This window comes from Nanorana parkeri, unplaced genomic scaffold (genome assembly GCF_000935625.1).
Source record: "Nanorana parkeri isolate BGI_ZX_2015 unplaced genomic scaffold, ASM93562v1 scaffold157, whole genome shotgun sequence".
Taxonomy (NCBI): Eukaryota; Metazoa; Chordata; class Amphibia; order Anura; family Dicroglossidae; genus Nanorana; species Nanorana parkeri.
In genome coordinates, this window is record NW_017306425.1 from 1,925,321 (window position 1) to 1,940,738 (window position 15,418).

At 39.6% G+C, this 15,418-nt stretch overlaps 1 protein-coding gene across 1 annotated transcript in view; it reads left to right on the plus strand.

Moving 5' to 3' along the window:
• The window catches only part of LOC108785365 (sodium/hydrogen exchanger 9-like), a 109,008-nt gene that overhangs the window by 22,845 nt on the left and 70,745 nt on the right, over positions 1–15,418 (plus strand). The window contains exons 3-4 of the mRNA XM_018554420.1: positions 2,024–2,101; positions 4,499–4,575. Of these exons, the coding sequence (XP_018409922.1) occupies positions 2,024–2,101; positions 4,499–4,575 (155 nt within the window). The remainder of the gene's footprint in view (positions 1–2,023; positions 2,102–4,498; positions 4,576–15,418) is intronic.

Below are 15,418 nucleotides of genomic sequence, written 5' to 3' on the forward strand. Positions count from 1 at the left end.
CACTTACATGCACATATAGTTTTAATTAAAAGAGAACTATGGGGTAAGTGTTTTTCCCTATAGTTCTCTTAAGGGTCACGGGAGGACATATACTAACCTCCTCCCATGACCCAAACCTCAGTATATAGCCAGCTACAACCTGCGGTATACTGAGACCGCCGCAGCCGGGACGGATCCTGACAATGCTGTTGAGATCCACCCAGCTGCGTGAATGACAGCGGGCTCTGCCTATCTAGAGGCAGAGCCAGCTGTACCCGCCCCCTCCCCCGTCCGTTCCTCCAGTCAGCGCTGGAGTATTGGAGGTGGGGAATCCCTGACTTTTACCGCTCTCTGCAAGGAGATGATCGAGAAGTGAGCGAGCGACGGTATGCGTTCGCTCACTTCCCGATCTATTGAGCCGACGTGTGACAGATTAATTGTCACATATCTGCTCAAACTGTGAGGATGAGTGATCTTCACTCACCTCATAGTTCTTTAAGCAACAAACAAATTAAACACTTGCAAGGGAAAGGCTTTTTTCATTTGGAAAAAAAGGCATAAACAACATGAATTGAAGCTGGCCATTGTAAGCACCCCCAGCAGTGCTGTGTGGTTTGTCCCACAACTGTCACTTTTTGTGGACAGCTGGGTCTGCATAAAATGTGGGGGGAAATATAAATAAAGATCTGAAAATTAAAACAGGAATTCACATACTGAATACTACTATTGAAGGTATTAATCACATGCAGTTACCAGAATACAACATTTTCATCCATAGTGGTCATTTAGGGTCCATTCATACTATAGCCGTGATAGTGTGCAATAATTGCACGGTATTGTGTTAATAACACAACGCTGTGCTGTGAATAGGCCCTTAAAATAAATGGCAGGAACATCTATATGTACCAATAGAAGCAAGACCTCTAAATATATGTTTAGTTATGAGTCATTTGTTTCCAGTTTCTTTATTCCAAAATTGCCAATGGTCTACTATCTATACTTATGATCATGTATTATTAAAGTATTATTCTTTCCACCATGGTACCTCTGCCTTTAAATGGTCCGTGGAGTGTCTGAGGCACATTGCATAGCCAGTTAAGTCAGTGAGACCCATGTTCACCATTGAAAAGTCATTAGTAGAAATGCTGCTTATATTATATCATGTATTGGTCTTCTACTAAAGATTGTCAAGCATAATGTAGTTTTCCTAGAACAGGGCTATACATGGTGTAATTTATTTCTAATAAGCAAATTGTAATCGAAAATGTTGTTGTTTTTGGAAGATTAACAAACTAGATATATTACAGAAGTCAGATACTAGAGTATTTAATTGTAAACATCTATGTTCTATTATTTGCTCCCAATTCTCTGAGTTTGGGTGGCATTAAGATAGCTGTGGTTATATGTTCACATCAGCACTCCAGTTCCACCAACTCACTGTTCTAATATTTGCAATTTTGTATACTTGTAGATCTTGTAACCTTCTGGGCCCTGTATTTTATTTGTTTTTGCTGTAAACTGCCCAAAGACCTCTTTGGGGCAGACATACTTTCCTTACAGCTTTTGCTGCTGCACAAGGGCCTAAAAGGACAAAGAGGTTGTACACAGAGGTCCCAATAAAAGACCCGGTGATATTTTACAGCTAATTGTCTTGTCCTCTTTGCGGACTGGTCCATAGGTGCTCATAATACCAGTATTAGCACAGGTGAAATTAGCATAGAAAAGGATAGAGTCTAGCAAGGCAAAGCTGCCCTTACATTACTAATACATACTAGCTGGAGACTCCATGTTGAGAGGGTTTGTACATATATACAGGAAGTCCAAACCTTTTCTTTGCCGGAGGCCCTTTGCAACGCTAGTCTGCCATTGTGGCTACTGTATTTTCTTGGCAGAAAGAGCTGCAGGACATGAGACCTTCCTTGGACCTGGGGCGCAAAAACGTGCCATATAGGCTCACCTCATATGTCAAACGTAAACCCTCTGGGTTAAGCTCTTTCTTTTGATAAGTATGTTTTAAATAGCAAACCTGTTTTTCACCTTTCAGATGACCTTTGATCCTGAGGTTTTCTTTAATGTACTCCTGCCTCCGATAATCTTCCATGCTGGATACAGTTTAAAGAAGGTAATATAATCACTGTAATATGGACATTATGTATAAACTAGAACTCCTACCTTCTGTCATTAGAACATTGGCTCTTTCACGTTTTCTGAATGCATGTTGTTGTGTAACAGATCTCTGCACTAGCTACAACAAATTGGGGGATGGGGGGGGAGTGGGGATACACAGATACGTCTGGGCTTGAGGCTCAGATGCGTGAAATATCAACTGTTTTAAGCTACACTTCATGTGTGTTAGTGAGTTTGCTCCATTGCAGCAGCTGGGGAACAAGAGACTATCCATCATAAGTGAAACAATGACACTTACGGTAATTTATGTGACTTAGTCATATTGCTACAGATGTCTATGAATAGTAGAGTGCAGGTTTGTCTGTATGCCTGTGGGGTTGTTGAAACATCAGTTGCTTCCTCCATTATTTCCTGAATCTAAAAGGACTGGTTTATCAATTTTTTCAATGATCTTCTCTGAGCTTAAATCGGAACGTCAGTCAAAAATACCGGTAACAAGAAACAAATAAATAGCCCTTTAACCCTTTTACTGCCGCTGGCGTATGGCATACAGCGGCCACAATGAGCCCTGTAAGCAGACTACTTGCTGACTGTCGGCTTTATTTTGACATGAGCAGCCGTAAATGACTCCCACGGGCCATCAAAGTTGCGTCCCTCCTCCCCGCCCTGTATCCCAGACTTTGCTTCCCCTTCTGCAGAGAGGGACCAGCATGGTGGGTGTGGGTTGCTAGAGGGGAGGGTGACTAGCAAAACTACCTTTGAATAAAGCCAGAAGCAGCAAGGATGTTATCACTTCTGGTTTGTGAGCTGACATTAGGGGTCTAATAGACTCCTAATGGCTGCTTAAAGAGAATCTGCCCCCCCATGTCATAGTAATAAAATTAAGTAAGAAAAAAAGGTTTAAAAAATGTAAGTTATATAAGAAATAGGAAAAACATTCGAGTGCGTGTGTAAAGTAGCCACTGCTCCAAGCTAGTGATGGACTACAATCTCATGTTTAGTTTACTAATTTATATCGAGATAGTATTCCATCCCGTGAGTGAGCTTGGAGCAGTGGATACTTTACAACACACACAGGGACCATGGGGAACAAACATAGCCCCCCCGTGTCAGCACCAATTCAGAGATGATTTGAGGAACTACAGTTGAGTGATACACAAATAAGATACATTTGCAGGGCTTGAAAAATCCACTCGTCCACTCGTCTGTGACGAGAGGATGGTGGAGCCCGACAAGCAGCTTCCCGGCCGGCCATTGTAATTACATGGCCGGCCGGGAGCTTAACACACTCAAGCGATCGAGTGTCTCTGCTGACGCTCGATCACTTGTATTAGCAGCTGTCACTGCCGTTGCCGGTCCCAAGATCCGCTGTGCCCGATGCGGCCAGGACCGGCACGGCTCTGTGACAGGAGATCAAAGGGGGTTCAGTATACAAACTCCCTTTGATCTCCTCTCAGTCCCTGAATGCAGGAAGTGATGTATATTACATCACTTCCTGCATTCAGTGTCACTCTCCAGCTAGAGAAGCTGATGAAGCCGATCTCTGCTTTATCAGCTTCTCTGGGGGTCCCTAGGTGACATTAGGGGTCTTCGAGACCCCTGATGTCTCCATAAAGAGGACCTGTCATGTAAATTGGCTATCTACTAGGGGGCTTTTGTGTAAAAAAAAAAAAGAAAAGTAATACAAAAATTTAAGAATCATGAAAAAAAATTAAGAAGCATAACATTTTTTATAAAGAAAACATTTTTTTAAGGCCCCGCCCCCCACATACGCACGCAGATATGCGTCGGGTGCGCCTACGTGCGAAAATGACGATTGTGCCGCACATGTTACATATCGCCGCAAACGTGGGGGTGAGAGTAATAATTTTAGAGCCATTAATCACTGATAACACTAAATTGATGAGCAGTAAAAGCTTTTAATCGTCGCCTAAGGAGCGTTTTTTGCAATTTTGCGGGCGCACGCAATTTTAAGGCTTGACATGTTTGGTGTCTATTTAACCGACGTGACCCCGACTTTTATGTTTTACTAAAAATATGGGTAAGAAGAAATGTTTTATAACATAACGTAGGGAAACTTTTTTTTTACATTTATGGTACTTTTTTCATTATATAGTATAAAAAAATAACCCCCCGTGGGGTCACAAAAGAAAGCTCTATCTGTCCCCAAAAAGTTTAAATTGCAAGGCTATAGTCCGATCATGCTGACTGGTGAAATTTTTGACTGACTGGTGAGACACCGTCAAATTTTTCAAGCCCTGTACATTTATGTTAATATTTAAGGTACTGGAGTGTATTTTTAAGGTTTAACTCCTGAGCTTAGTGTCACTTTAAGTCTATTTTGTAGTTTCTTTGTACATAGGTAAGTACATTTTCTCTTTCTATGTTATAGAGACATTTCTTCCGCAATCTGGGAACTATAATTACATACGCGTTTTTGGGAACTGCCATCTCTTGCATTATGATTGGGTAAGTTAATACAATGCAACATTTTTTGTTCACCTAACTTCTTCATTGTCTTTAAATGTCTTTTTTGTTTTTGTCTGCGTGTTAATGCTACAAAGGCCTACTATCTCACTTCCCTTTCTCTCTTTTTCACTTTGCTATTTAATTGTAATGTTCACCTTTCATTTGTAAACTTGTTTTCATTTGTTTTGTTTGTTTTATTATTATTTTTTGCATTTGTAAATTAATTCCCCATGCCATGTACCAGAAATTAAATTTTAGTGTCATTACAACTCGGAGCCGAAAACTGACACACTTTATCTGATGGTGTTGTTTTACAACTAGCTTTGGTCAAACTAAAAGAACAGTTGTTTTTTTTTCATTTTGTTGCGTCTTTTTTTTTTTTCTTCTTTTTTTTTTAGATTGCATAGAAAACAAAATACTTTTTGCCAAAATAATGATTTGTGTGTCCTGAAAATAAACAATATATGATTTACTTTGGTATCATAACTAATGACAAAGTTATTACCAATAGCATAAATGGAAACGTTTCCATGGTCCAAAGGGGAATTTGTTTGTTGCCATTTTTGTTATAAAGTGGCACCAAAATAATTGTTGGTACTCTCCTGTGTAGTAATGGGATTGGAAGTCAGTGGTAGATAAACAATTAGCAAAAAAAGATAAAGCTTGGCCACTCCCTTGGTCCCCTTTGTAAATACAAAAACATATATATTGTTATATAAATGTTGCTGTCTCTGAGAGGTCTGCCTTTGAATATAAACTATAAAAGAAGTATGACAAATAGAGGTTTTTAATAGTCTTTCAGATAGAACATACCCAAACATTTTGTAAAATTTCAGATTTTTAGGTAAATAAATAAAATAGAAACTCAATAGTTCGTTGTACAATTAGACACACTTAGACAAGGCCTAACTATATATATAACTATATATATCACTACACATTAGTATAGATACGATTCTAAAACATATATACCACGTATGTGAAGCCCCTTACCACCTTCTTTAGGAGTCCAATATTAAATTCAGCATTACCGTTTTATTTGTATAGAGTCTGCCATGTGATATTGCATATTATCATTTGTCAAAACTGCCGCAAATGTTTAAAGAACTCTGGTAATTTCCTTACTAACCCTTGCAGTGAGGTTACCCCTGCACTGCCAGGGTTAAATGCTCGTTTGTGTCTAAGTTCAAAAAAATCAAAGATATACTCACCCAAAGCTCTGAGCCGGCTTCTTCTTAGACTGGTCCTTCCAACGTCTCTCCCCCTCCTATGCAGCAGTCTAAGGTTCTGTAAATCCTCAACGTCTATTCACAGTGTATAGACGTGAGGAGACTGAGGAAGATTACAATGCTGCAGGAAGGGGGAGACAGGCTGGAGGGAGCACCTTGACAGCTGGCCTGCTTAGCGCTTTAGGTGAGTACATTTTTATTTTAGCACATAGACACAAATGAGCACTTAATAAAAAACAATTCCTGGAGTTCTTCTTTAAGTATACTGGAGAAGACTGTATAATAGAAAATCCAGCTAGCATGGAATATCTCTGAGTGCTCCATCCAAATGGCTCCTGGCAATGAGCGGACAGCTTGAAAGGCATATATATAGAATGGTGCCTATACAAGATGGTAATCAGAGAAAACTATAACAAAGTACTGGCTAAGGCCAAGCGGAAACAAACATTCATCTACGTGTAAGAGTATGTTATTGAACAGCCAATATGTGTAACTCCCATCCAAAGTCGAGCAGATTTTAATCATAATATCTATACCAGTTAATTTATGACATACAGAAAATGTCTCAAACTAATAGCTGCTAAAGAGCAAAAGCAATCAGTCCTATACTTGTTTATAGCAAGTGGTTTTTGGCTCCTGATAATGAGCAGGCAGAACAGTCAGTGATATAAACAAGTACTTATCTGTCATCGACTTCATTCCAACACAACATGTCAGAGACGCCCTGATATCGTTGGCTGTTGTGGGACTATTCTGCCATCGTACGCCATATAGGATTTTTTGATGAGCCTGCCTGCTGATCACTGAGAGCCAATAACCACGTGCTCTAAACAAGTATTGCCTGGACAGTATTTGCTTTTTACCAGCTATTAATTTAGATTCATTGGTCTGGTGAGCTCCTAAAAAGACATTTTCTGTATTTTATAAATGGATCGGTATATACTGTATATTGTAATGAAAATCACCTTGTTTTTGGAAGGGAGTTACAAATATTTGCTGTTCATGAACATACTCTTACAGCATTGAGATCCCTGAAATGATACAAGCATTGCTTGCCCTTGTACAAGAGCTTGCTATGAATTGGAACCTGCTTGCTGTCAGCTTTAACTTGATTCTTGTGGCTTTACTGTTCTACCCATGATTAGCGGAGGCTGCCCGCTTACCACTGGAAGCGATCTGCGGTCTGTGATCCACAACTATAGATGAATGTTTGTTTCTGCTTGGCCTTGCATTAATACTTATCCAGTTCTTTGACATAGCTCTCTTCGATTTACCATTCTATATATATCTTCTTCAAGCCGCTCGCTCTTACCTGAAAATGATTTGGATGGTACACTCACAAACATTCCTTGCTTGATGGATTTTCTAATATACAGCCTTTTCCAGTATACTTAGAGCATTGGTGGAAACTTGTGACGAAGTATAACATCCGATAGCACATGATAGTATACATATATGACTCTATAGTAATTTTCCACTTACAATTATAACTATAATGCTGCATTTTAATACCGGACTCCTAAACATGGCGGCAATCGGCTTTACATATGTGTTGTATATGTTTGAGAATCACATCTATACTATAGTATAGTGATAAGGAGTTAGTCCTTGTCCAAGTGAGTCTAATTGTGTTTCTAATGAGTTTCTATTGTAATATTTAAATTAAAAATATGATTTTTTTACAACATCTCTGAGTATGTACTATCTCAGAAAGACCATTTAACATCTCTACTAGTCTTATTTCTTTTGTTTGTATGTACAAATATTGCCCGCCCTTGCATATAAACTTATTTTTTTATTTGTATTCCATTCTGAATAAACTTTTCTATATTCACCAACAAATGTTATTAAAACTTCTTTACACAAATAAATTCAATGGAGCCCAACTTGCAATTAAGGGAAGGTTCCCCAAGGCTTTATTACATGAGATGCAACTGCAGATAAATACAATTATTCCTATCTGCATCTCATATAATAGAACCATGGGGAATTTCCCCTTTAATTGGAAGTTGAGCTTCGCTGAACTTATTGCTGCAGTCTGGATGGATCGAAGGACGATTGATCTCACTGTGTTCTAGGCTCCTTGCTGCTTATTTCATGTGGTGATGGACATTCACATTTTCAGGGATTCAACCTTCTCTTACATAAATCAGCTTGTGTTTATGTTTAGTAACCCCTTAAAGTATACTTATGGAAGAAGTCATTTAAAGGGTTACCATACCAGAGGACAAAAAATGCATGATGTTGAAAAGCTACAAAACATTTAAAAACGAATACCATTTCTACAGAAACTGAAATATTTGACATATACAGGCAGTTCCCGAGTTATGAACAAGATAGGGCATGGGTAAGCAACCTTGACACTCTAGCTGTGGTGGAACTACAAGTCCCATGATGCATTGCAAGACTCTGACAGCTACAGACCTGACTCTCAGAGCAGAAGCTTTATGGGATTTGTATTTTCACCACAGCTGGAGTGCCAAGGTTGCCTATCCCTGAGATAGGGACTGTAGGTTTGTTCTTAAGTTGAATTTGTATGCAAGTTGGAACAGGTACATTTTGTTAAGTGTAAGGCACTTACACACAACGCAAGAGCAAAATTGTATATTGCGTATATACGCATCTATGCGCGTATATACGAGCGTCTATGCGCGTATATACGAGTGCATATGCGTGCACTATTTGCATTACCTGAATGCATCATTCCTAATAGAAATTTTAATGAGCTGTACGCACATACGCTCATATACGCGCGTATAAACGCGCAAACATGAGTATGCGTGTAAAATATGCAGAAATACGCTGCCCGAACGCATCTCGGTTCCATTATGGTTTTGCGCATTTTTACGCTGCGCAAATGTACGGCTCCATATGCGGCTATGTGTATGAAGCCATTTATTTGCATATGGTACAATACGCGCGTATACGTGTGGTAGTGTGAATGAGGCTTAACTCCAGGCCCCAAATTTTTTTTAGTTTTGAAACGCATAGGGAAGGATTAACCCCCTGTAGCATTTGTTTTGCTGTATGTGCCCCTGTTCAGAAGATTTCACCTCACTTTCTGTCCCTGTGACAATTGGATTTTAAAAATTGGAAACAAGGATCGGTGATAAAGCTTCAGTGGAGACACCTTTTTCCCATGATAACTCTTATAGGAGTGCATTTCCCTTCCTAGGGGTAGATTTTCTCTCACTTCCTGGTGTCTCAAAGACAGTAAGTGAGATTAAATCTTCTTAATGAGGATACAGACAGCAGTTAAAACCTCAGTGACCCAGAAGAAGAGGCGGGCACCCCTCGCCTGCACGTCTAACAAGAGCCAACTTCCTGTAATGTACATACAGTACTATGAACCGGACTCAAAAAGGCGGCACTCCTCGCCAGCACAAGCATGGTAGCATTACAACGACTGAAATGCTGTGCGGTACACTATGGCTGGAGCCTGGGACCCCCTGCTGTACACTTATAGCCTCCGTTTGCAAGTAGGGGTCTTTTGTAAGTCGGATGTTTGTAACTTGGGGACTGCCTGTATGTAAAAATGCTTTGCAGTCTGTAAGAGCTGACACATACATTCTGAGCTCCTTGGGTGGAGCAATCATGCAGCAAGCAAAGTCAGTGGGAAGTCAGAACTCTGGGCCAGAATACAGGATTGAGATTGCATTAAATCCAGTGCATCTGCATGACAACTAAGCAACTAGTATTTTCAAGAAATCTGAATAGGAACCTGTATGCTCTTTCCACATACTGTAGGTTGCCTTTGATGTATGTTGAATAAGAAAAAACTGTTTCAAACTTCCCATGGCCAGATTCACGTGCACTGCATGTGAACATAAAAGAACACAGAAAATAATTTTACAAACATGTGGGTGGTATCCATACATAACAGTGGGGTCATTACTTGTGAATGCATCTATTCATTATTACTTATTTAGTGGAAAATGTTGGACCAAAAAGTTACTTCTCAGCACGAATTGTGATATATTAGTATGATTTGTTTAGTTTGAAAATGGCATTGTTATAGAAAGTATGGGGGGAATTTATCAAAACTGTAGCAAACAGAATTTAGAGCAGTTGCCCACAGTAACCAATCAGCTTCTCTCTTCCGTTTGTTCGGTTAAGCTTTGAAAATGAAATAGAGGACCTGATTGGTTACTATGGACAACTGCTCCAGATTCTGTCTGCTCCAGTTTTGATAAATTCTCCTCTATGTGGTGCGGCTGAAAGTAGGTCTAACAACTGACTGACCTGTGTATCATGAACTATACATTTTATTAATAGACCAATAGACCATGAATGGTCTTTGGTACAATAATCAATCAGTTGATTGGAACCCAATGATTTTTTTTACTGTACTCCTGGCCGACTTTTCTTGAGGTGAGGCCAGATAACTTTTTTCGAATTGTACAAAAATCGAGGGATTAGTGACGTTTTCGTACGAACGAACGATTATCGAAACAACATTGGTCTGTGTATTCCAGTGGAAATCGAATGAGTGTTATTATCTAACGATAATTGCAGAGTGTATGGCCAGCTTAAAACAGGAAGTGCCTGAACAACGACCTTTATGGCAGAATCAGCAGCTATTATTTAATTCAAAGCCACATATTTAGAAATACTGAAAACTATTTTGAAATTACATTAACAAATAGAAGTTAATATGAAACTTTAGTGATTGGGCTTTGTTATACTTGAAGAAAAGGTTTGCTTTGAATGGTCTACTAACAGCTGGGCTATGGTTGCTATTAGGGATGAGCTTAAGTTTGGACCAAACCCAAGCTCCTCTGAACATCTCTGAAAGTGTCATAGGACCACCCACCCATTTAGCTATGGGCATTCCCTGCCCTATAGCTGCACATAAATAAAGGGAAGGGATGCTTGTGCTGACATCATTGACCCCTGAGGTCAATATCATCGACTAAATATAGCCATGTGGCCATATAAGGTCAAGTACATCACATCATTCCTCCCCTTTGCTTAAGTGCAGCTGTGGAGGGGAATTCCCTGGCTGCAGCTGACTGGGTGGAAGCAGAAGGAGCTTCCTTCCAGGTGTGGAGAAGCTCAGGTTCAGACCTGGTTCAATCCAAACTTGAGCTCATCCCAAGTTGCTATGAACAATACAGACACTTTGATTTCAAGTTTAATTAAAGTCATGCTCGGGTCCCTATGATTTACCATCACATTTTCTCGAATAAAAATCTAATATATGAAGTCACTGGTGTTATTACGAAGCAATATGCTTTACAGATTAATAGCTTCATGGGCTCTGCTAAAACGTCTGTGTTCTCCTGTGTCTATTAAACTAGACAAACTGTAAAAAATTAATCCATTTATCCAGAAGCAGAAATTAAGCACAGTTACTTTAATAGGAAGTTAAATGAAGATGAACAGCAGAAAAACATATTTCTGTAATCAGTCTGAGGTCTGTGAGCAGTAAGTGTGAAATGTGCTGTGCACCACATTCAGAATATCATTTGAGGGAACAGGAACAAATTCTATTTAGATATGCAAATCTTGTTGCACATTTGAATGGTTTGGTGTGCTTTCCTCCACTACCCTCGTCAGAAAATCTTTCCATCCGTTAATGTTTTTCTTGTAAGAGAGTTTTAGGAAATGGGAGACGCGTAATGTCTCTTGTCAGGCTCTGGTATTGCATCCAGCTTGAAAAATTACATGGCAGATCTGTTTTTCATTAAGGTCTGCTTAGCTAACCAGCATTTGGGCTGATTTACTAAAGTGTGCATCATAGTCATTTATTTTTTTACTATTTTTAAACCAAGCATAAAAAAAGTTGAAGGAAACGTGTTTTGAGTCTGTAGGCCATTGCTGACCTCTCCTTATAAAAATGCCAGTTGCCTGGCAGTCATACTGACACAATGGCTTTAGTATTTTTTGAGTCACTGACCTGGAAGGAAGTGTGCAGATTAGAAGTTCCAAGTTAGTTAGTTAGAACTCTGATCCATATAGTATACAGCAGGCTGAAACACAGATACAGAATGGCAGCATGACAGGTTTAGTGAGACACGCTGACGTGCAATGTTCATCGATGTGCAGCATATATATGGTTTATGATTTACACACTGTGTCTTACCGTCCTACTCCTGTAGCTGATTCGTCAGGCTCATAGGACTGAAGTGGGCTCTCTTCAGTTATGCTGCCTCAATTCCCACAGATTTACAAATGACTCAGACTGCGCTGCCACACCACACCGCATGTTCAGTTCAGAAAACAGCTTCATCGCACATTGGTGAAATCATAAAGTCTGGTACTTGCCAGCGAATAGGAGGAGGGAGAGCATGGGACATGTCCACCAATGATGCGTTTCGCCTGTTTAAATGCAGATTTTATCAAGGTGCCTTGCATAGTCAGAAGCAACTCAGCCGTGGCATCCTATGTATTCCCCTCTCTATAGGCTTCCAGTAACCAGTTTAAAATTCCCAGTCAGGGTTCTAGGAAAATGTAATCTGGTAAAGCAGGATCTCCAATTTGGTCTAGCTTTGTTTGCATTTTCTGAACCCAGTCCCATGCTGGTCCCTTAGCTTGGATAATGTTGTTGATAATTGAAGAGCTGTCTCAGTATCTGCCTTACTGCTTGTACGTCTCAATATTTGGAGCCTAAGGTATAAATGGAACATGGATTGTGAAAGCTAAATGCAATGCTCATAGACTGTACAAAGAACATATTTACAACCTCTGCTTTATGTAAAGGGTGGGTATGATACTGGCCCCTGGTAACAGTTATGGTGTAACACCAGCCATTCATGCCTACAAAATATATTGTCTCTCTTTTGGACAGTATAACAGTATAAACCTTCTAGCTTTGTTAAATGTCTATAATCATGGGATGCCAGCTGCTGGTAATATTCAGGTGATAATGCCAATCTCTGCATCCTAACTTCTAAAAAGCTCTATATGTTACACACACAGCACATTTGCATACAGAATGGTGGCCAATGACAGCCAAATAATTACTGGCTATACTTGCGATTTAAAGCATCACTTTTGATTATGGCACGGCTTCTTAACTCCTTAGGGAAAATGACGAGTGCCTCCTATGTTTATGGGCACTCAGAACACAGCAAAGCTTTGCATACTTCTGGGACATCTCCCTGTGAGTGGGCATGATCTTTTGCTCAACAGTAGAACAGAGAAAAGGATCAAAGTACTGATCAAAGAATTGCCAGACAAGCACAGCAGCAGATCCTGACCATTGTGTCTTAGCGGAGAAATATCTGCCGTCTATGGCCACATTTAATTTTACTTGTAACATTGCAAGCTATACTGATAAAGCACAATGTGGTAAGGGTGCAGATCTCTTAAAGATAGCTTCTGAGGCTCTTTAGGAAAGCCTTAAGTAGGGTATACACAGGTAGATTTGTGTACGAACTTCGTACGAAAAATCCCGCATTATTACAACAAATGACATTAAAACTGGGAATCTCCATCTAGTGGATATAATGTATGTTTACAACACTACATTCAAATTGGGGAAAAAATAACAACATTCGTTTCTGGCATTATTTGCCTGAAACATATCACAGATTTTGTCAGGGAATGACCCTGCGAATTGTTTATAATTAGACACCCCAAGTCTATGGGAGTACAAAATCTACTTGAGGCGGGTCAAATGAAGTGAAGAAGGAGGCCAACTGCAGGTCAAATGCACCTGCCAATAAATTCCAAATGATCTCAGAAGGATGTCAAACTGATGGTATCAACACAAGCCCAAAACCAGTTGACGCAGGCCCTTAGGGTGTTTGATTTATTGAAGCACACTGTTCACTGTGATAGAAATTTATCAGAACTTGAGCAAACAAAATCAGGAGCAGCTTTGCACGGCAACCAATCAGCTTTTCTCTTTCATTTTCAAATCTTAACTGAACAAACTAAAGAGATAAGCTGATTGGTTGCCCTGGGTAATTGCTCCAGATTTTATCTGTTACACTTTTTATAAATTCCCCTCTTTATGTTGCACATTTTCCACTAATATAAATGTTTAATAAGCATTAAAGCAGTTTGCTTCTTCTGTTGTTACAGTTAAAATAGAACTCTGGGGTAAGTGTTTTTCCCCATAGTTCTCTGTAGGGTCACAGGAGGACATATACTAACCTCCTCCCGTCACCCAAAGTTCAGTATATCGCGGGCTATTGCCCACAATATACTGAGAGCGCTGCAGCCAGGACGGATCCTGACAATACTGTCGAGATCCACCCAGCTGCCTGAGTGACAGCTGGCTCTGCCTATCTAGAGGCAGAGCCAGCTGTGCCTGCCCCTCCCTCGTTCGTTCCTCCACTCGGCGCTGGAGGATCGGGGAGAGGGGGGAATCCTTGACAGTCACCGCTCACTGCAGGCAGCCGATCGGGAAGTGAACGGATCGGCTGCATGCTTCTGCTCACTGCCCGATTGATAGAGCCGAACTGTGACAGTTTTTCGTCACACGTCGGCTCTAACTATGAGGATGAGTGGAAATCACTCACCTCATAGTTCTCCTTTAAATACTAGCATGTTACCAATTTATTTGTTTATTTCACATGTATAGAGTATTTATATCACCTGTTTATCAAATTGTTATTATTTGTACCACTAGATATGATCTGCTTCTCAATTTCATGTGCATCGGATGTAAAAAATGTACTGAAACCAACAAAAGCTTTTCAGAAGCTGACTATAGAAAGTAGTGAGATGCATTCCAGTCCTACAGAGGAAATCTGAGAATGTGGGAAGGTCTTCTGTAGAAAGATTGCATTGTATTAATGGCTGGCTGTTTTATAAATCACACTAAAAGTTATTGTCACTGATTATAAACATTAAACTTATTATAAACATTAAACTGAAATAGAACATTTTAAAGACAAAGAGCAGACTGCTCATAGCTATTCATATGGTTTATTCATGACCTAATGTTTAGTTTTGAGTATTTTAAGGACTTAGTTATGTTTCAGTAGCTGAGCGTAGTTACACTAATGAACATCATGTATAACAATTTGCAATATGTTATTGTATTTAGAATATTACTAGTACCATCTTTTGCTCGCCCTGTTAAAGTCTATATTATTTTTCATTTCAGTTATCATCTGTTTCATGCCATTACTATTCTGCAATGTCTCATCATAGCATATGTTAGCCATGTTAACTCATAAGTTACTAAAAAAACCTGTTTTAGATTATTTTGCATTTAACGTATTCTGTAATGCATTGCCATCATGTGGAGTAGCAGGGTAATTGCAGAAATAACTTATGTCACAGACAAACCTATGTAATTCCGTGTGCGTCACTCTCTTTGGTTTTTAATGGTGGATTACAATGGGGGAATTGATCAAAACTGGAGCAGACAAAATCTAGAGCATCTGTGCATGGCAGGCAATCAGCTTCTCTCTTCAGTTTGTTCATTGAAGATATGAAAATGAAAGAGAGAAGCTGATTGGTTGCCATGCACAGCTGCTCAAGATTTTGTCTGCTCCAGCTGTGATAAATTCCCCTCACTGTGTTCTAAATAAAGGACATCATCGGCTTAAATTGTACAGCACATAGCCCTTTTAGCTGTGCTTTACAGTAGATGTAAACCCTAAATGTTTGAAATTTAGATTTTAAAGTAATTTTAATATAAGTATAAAACTATA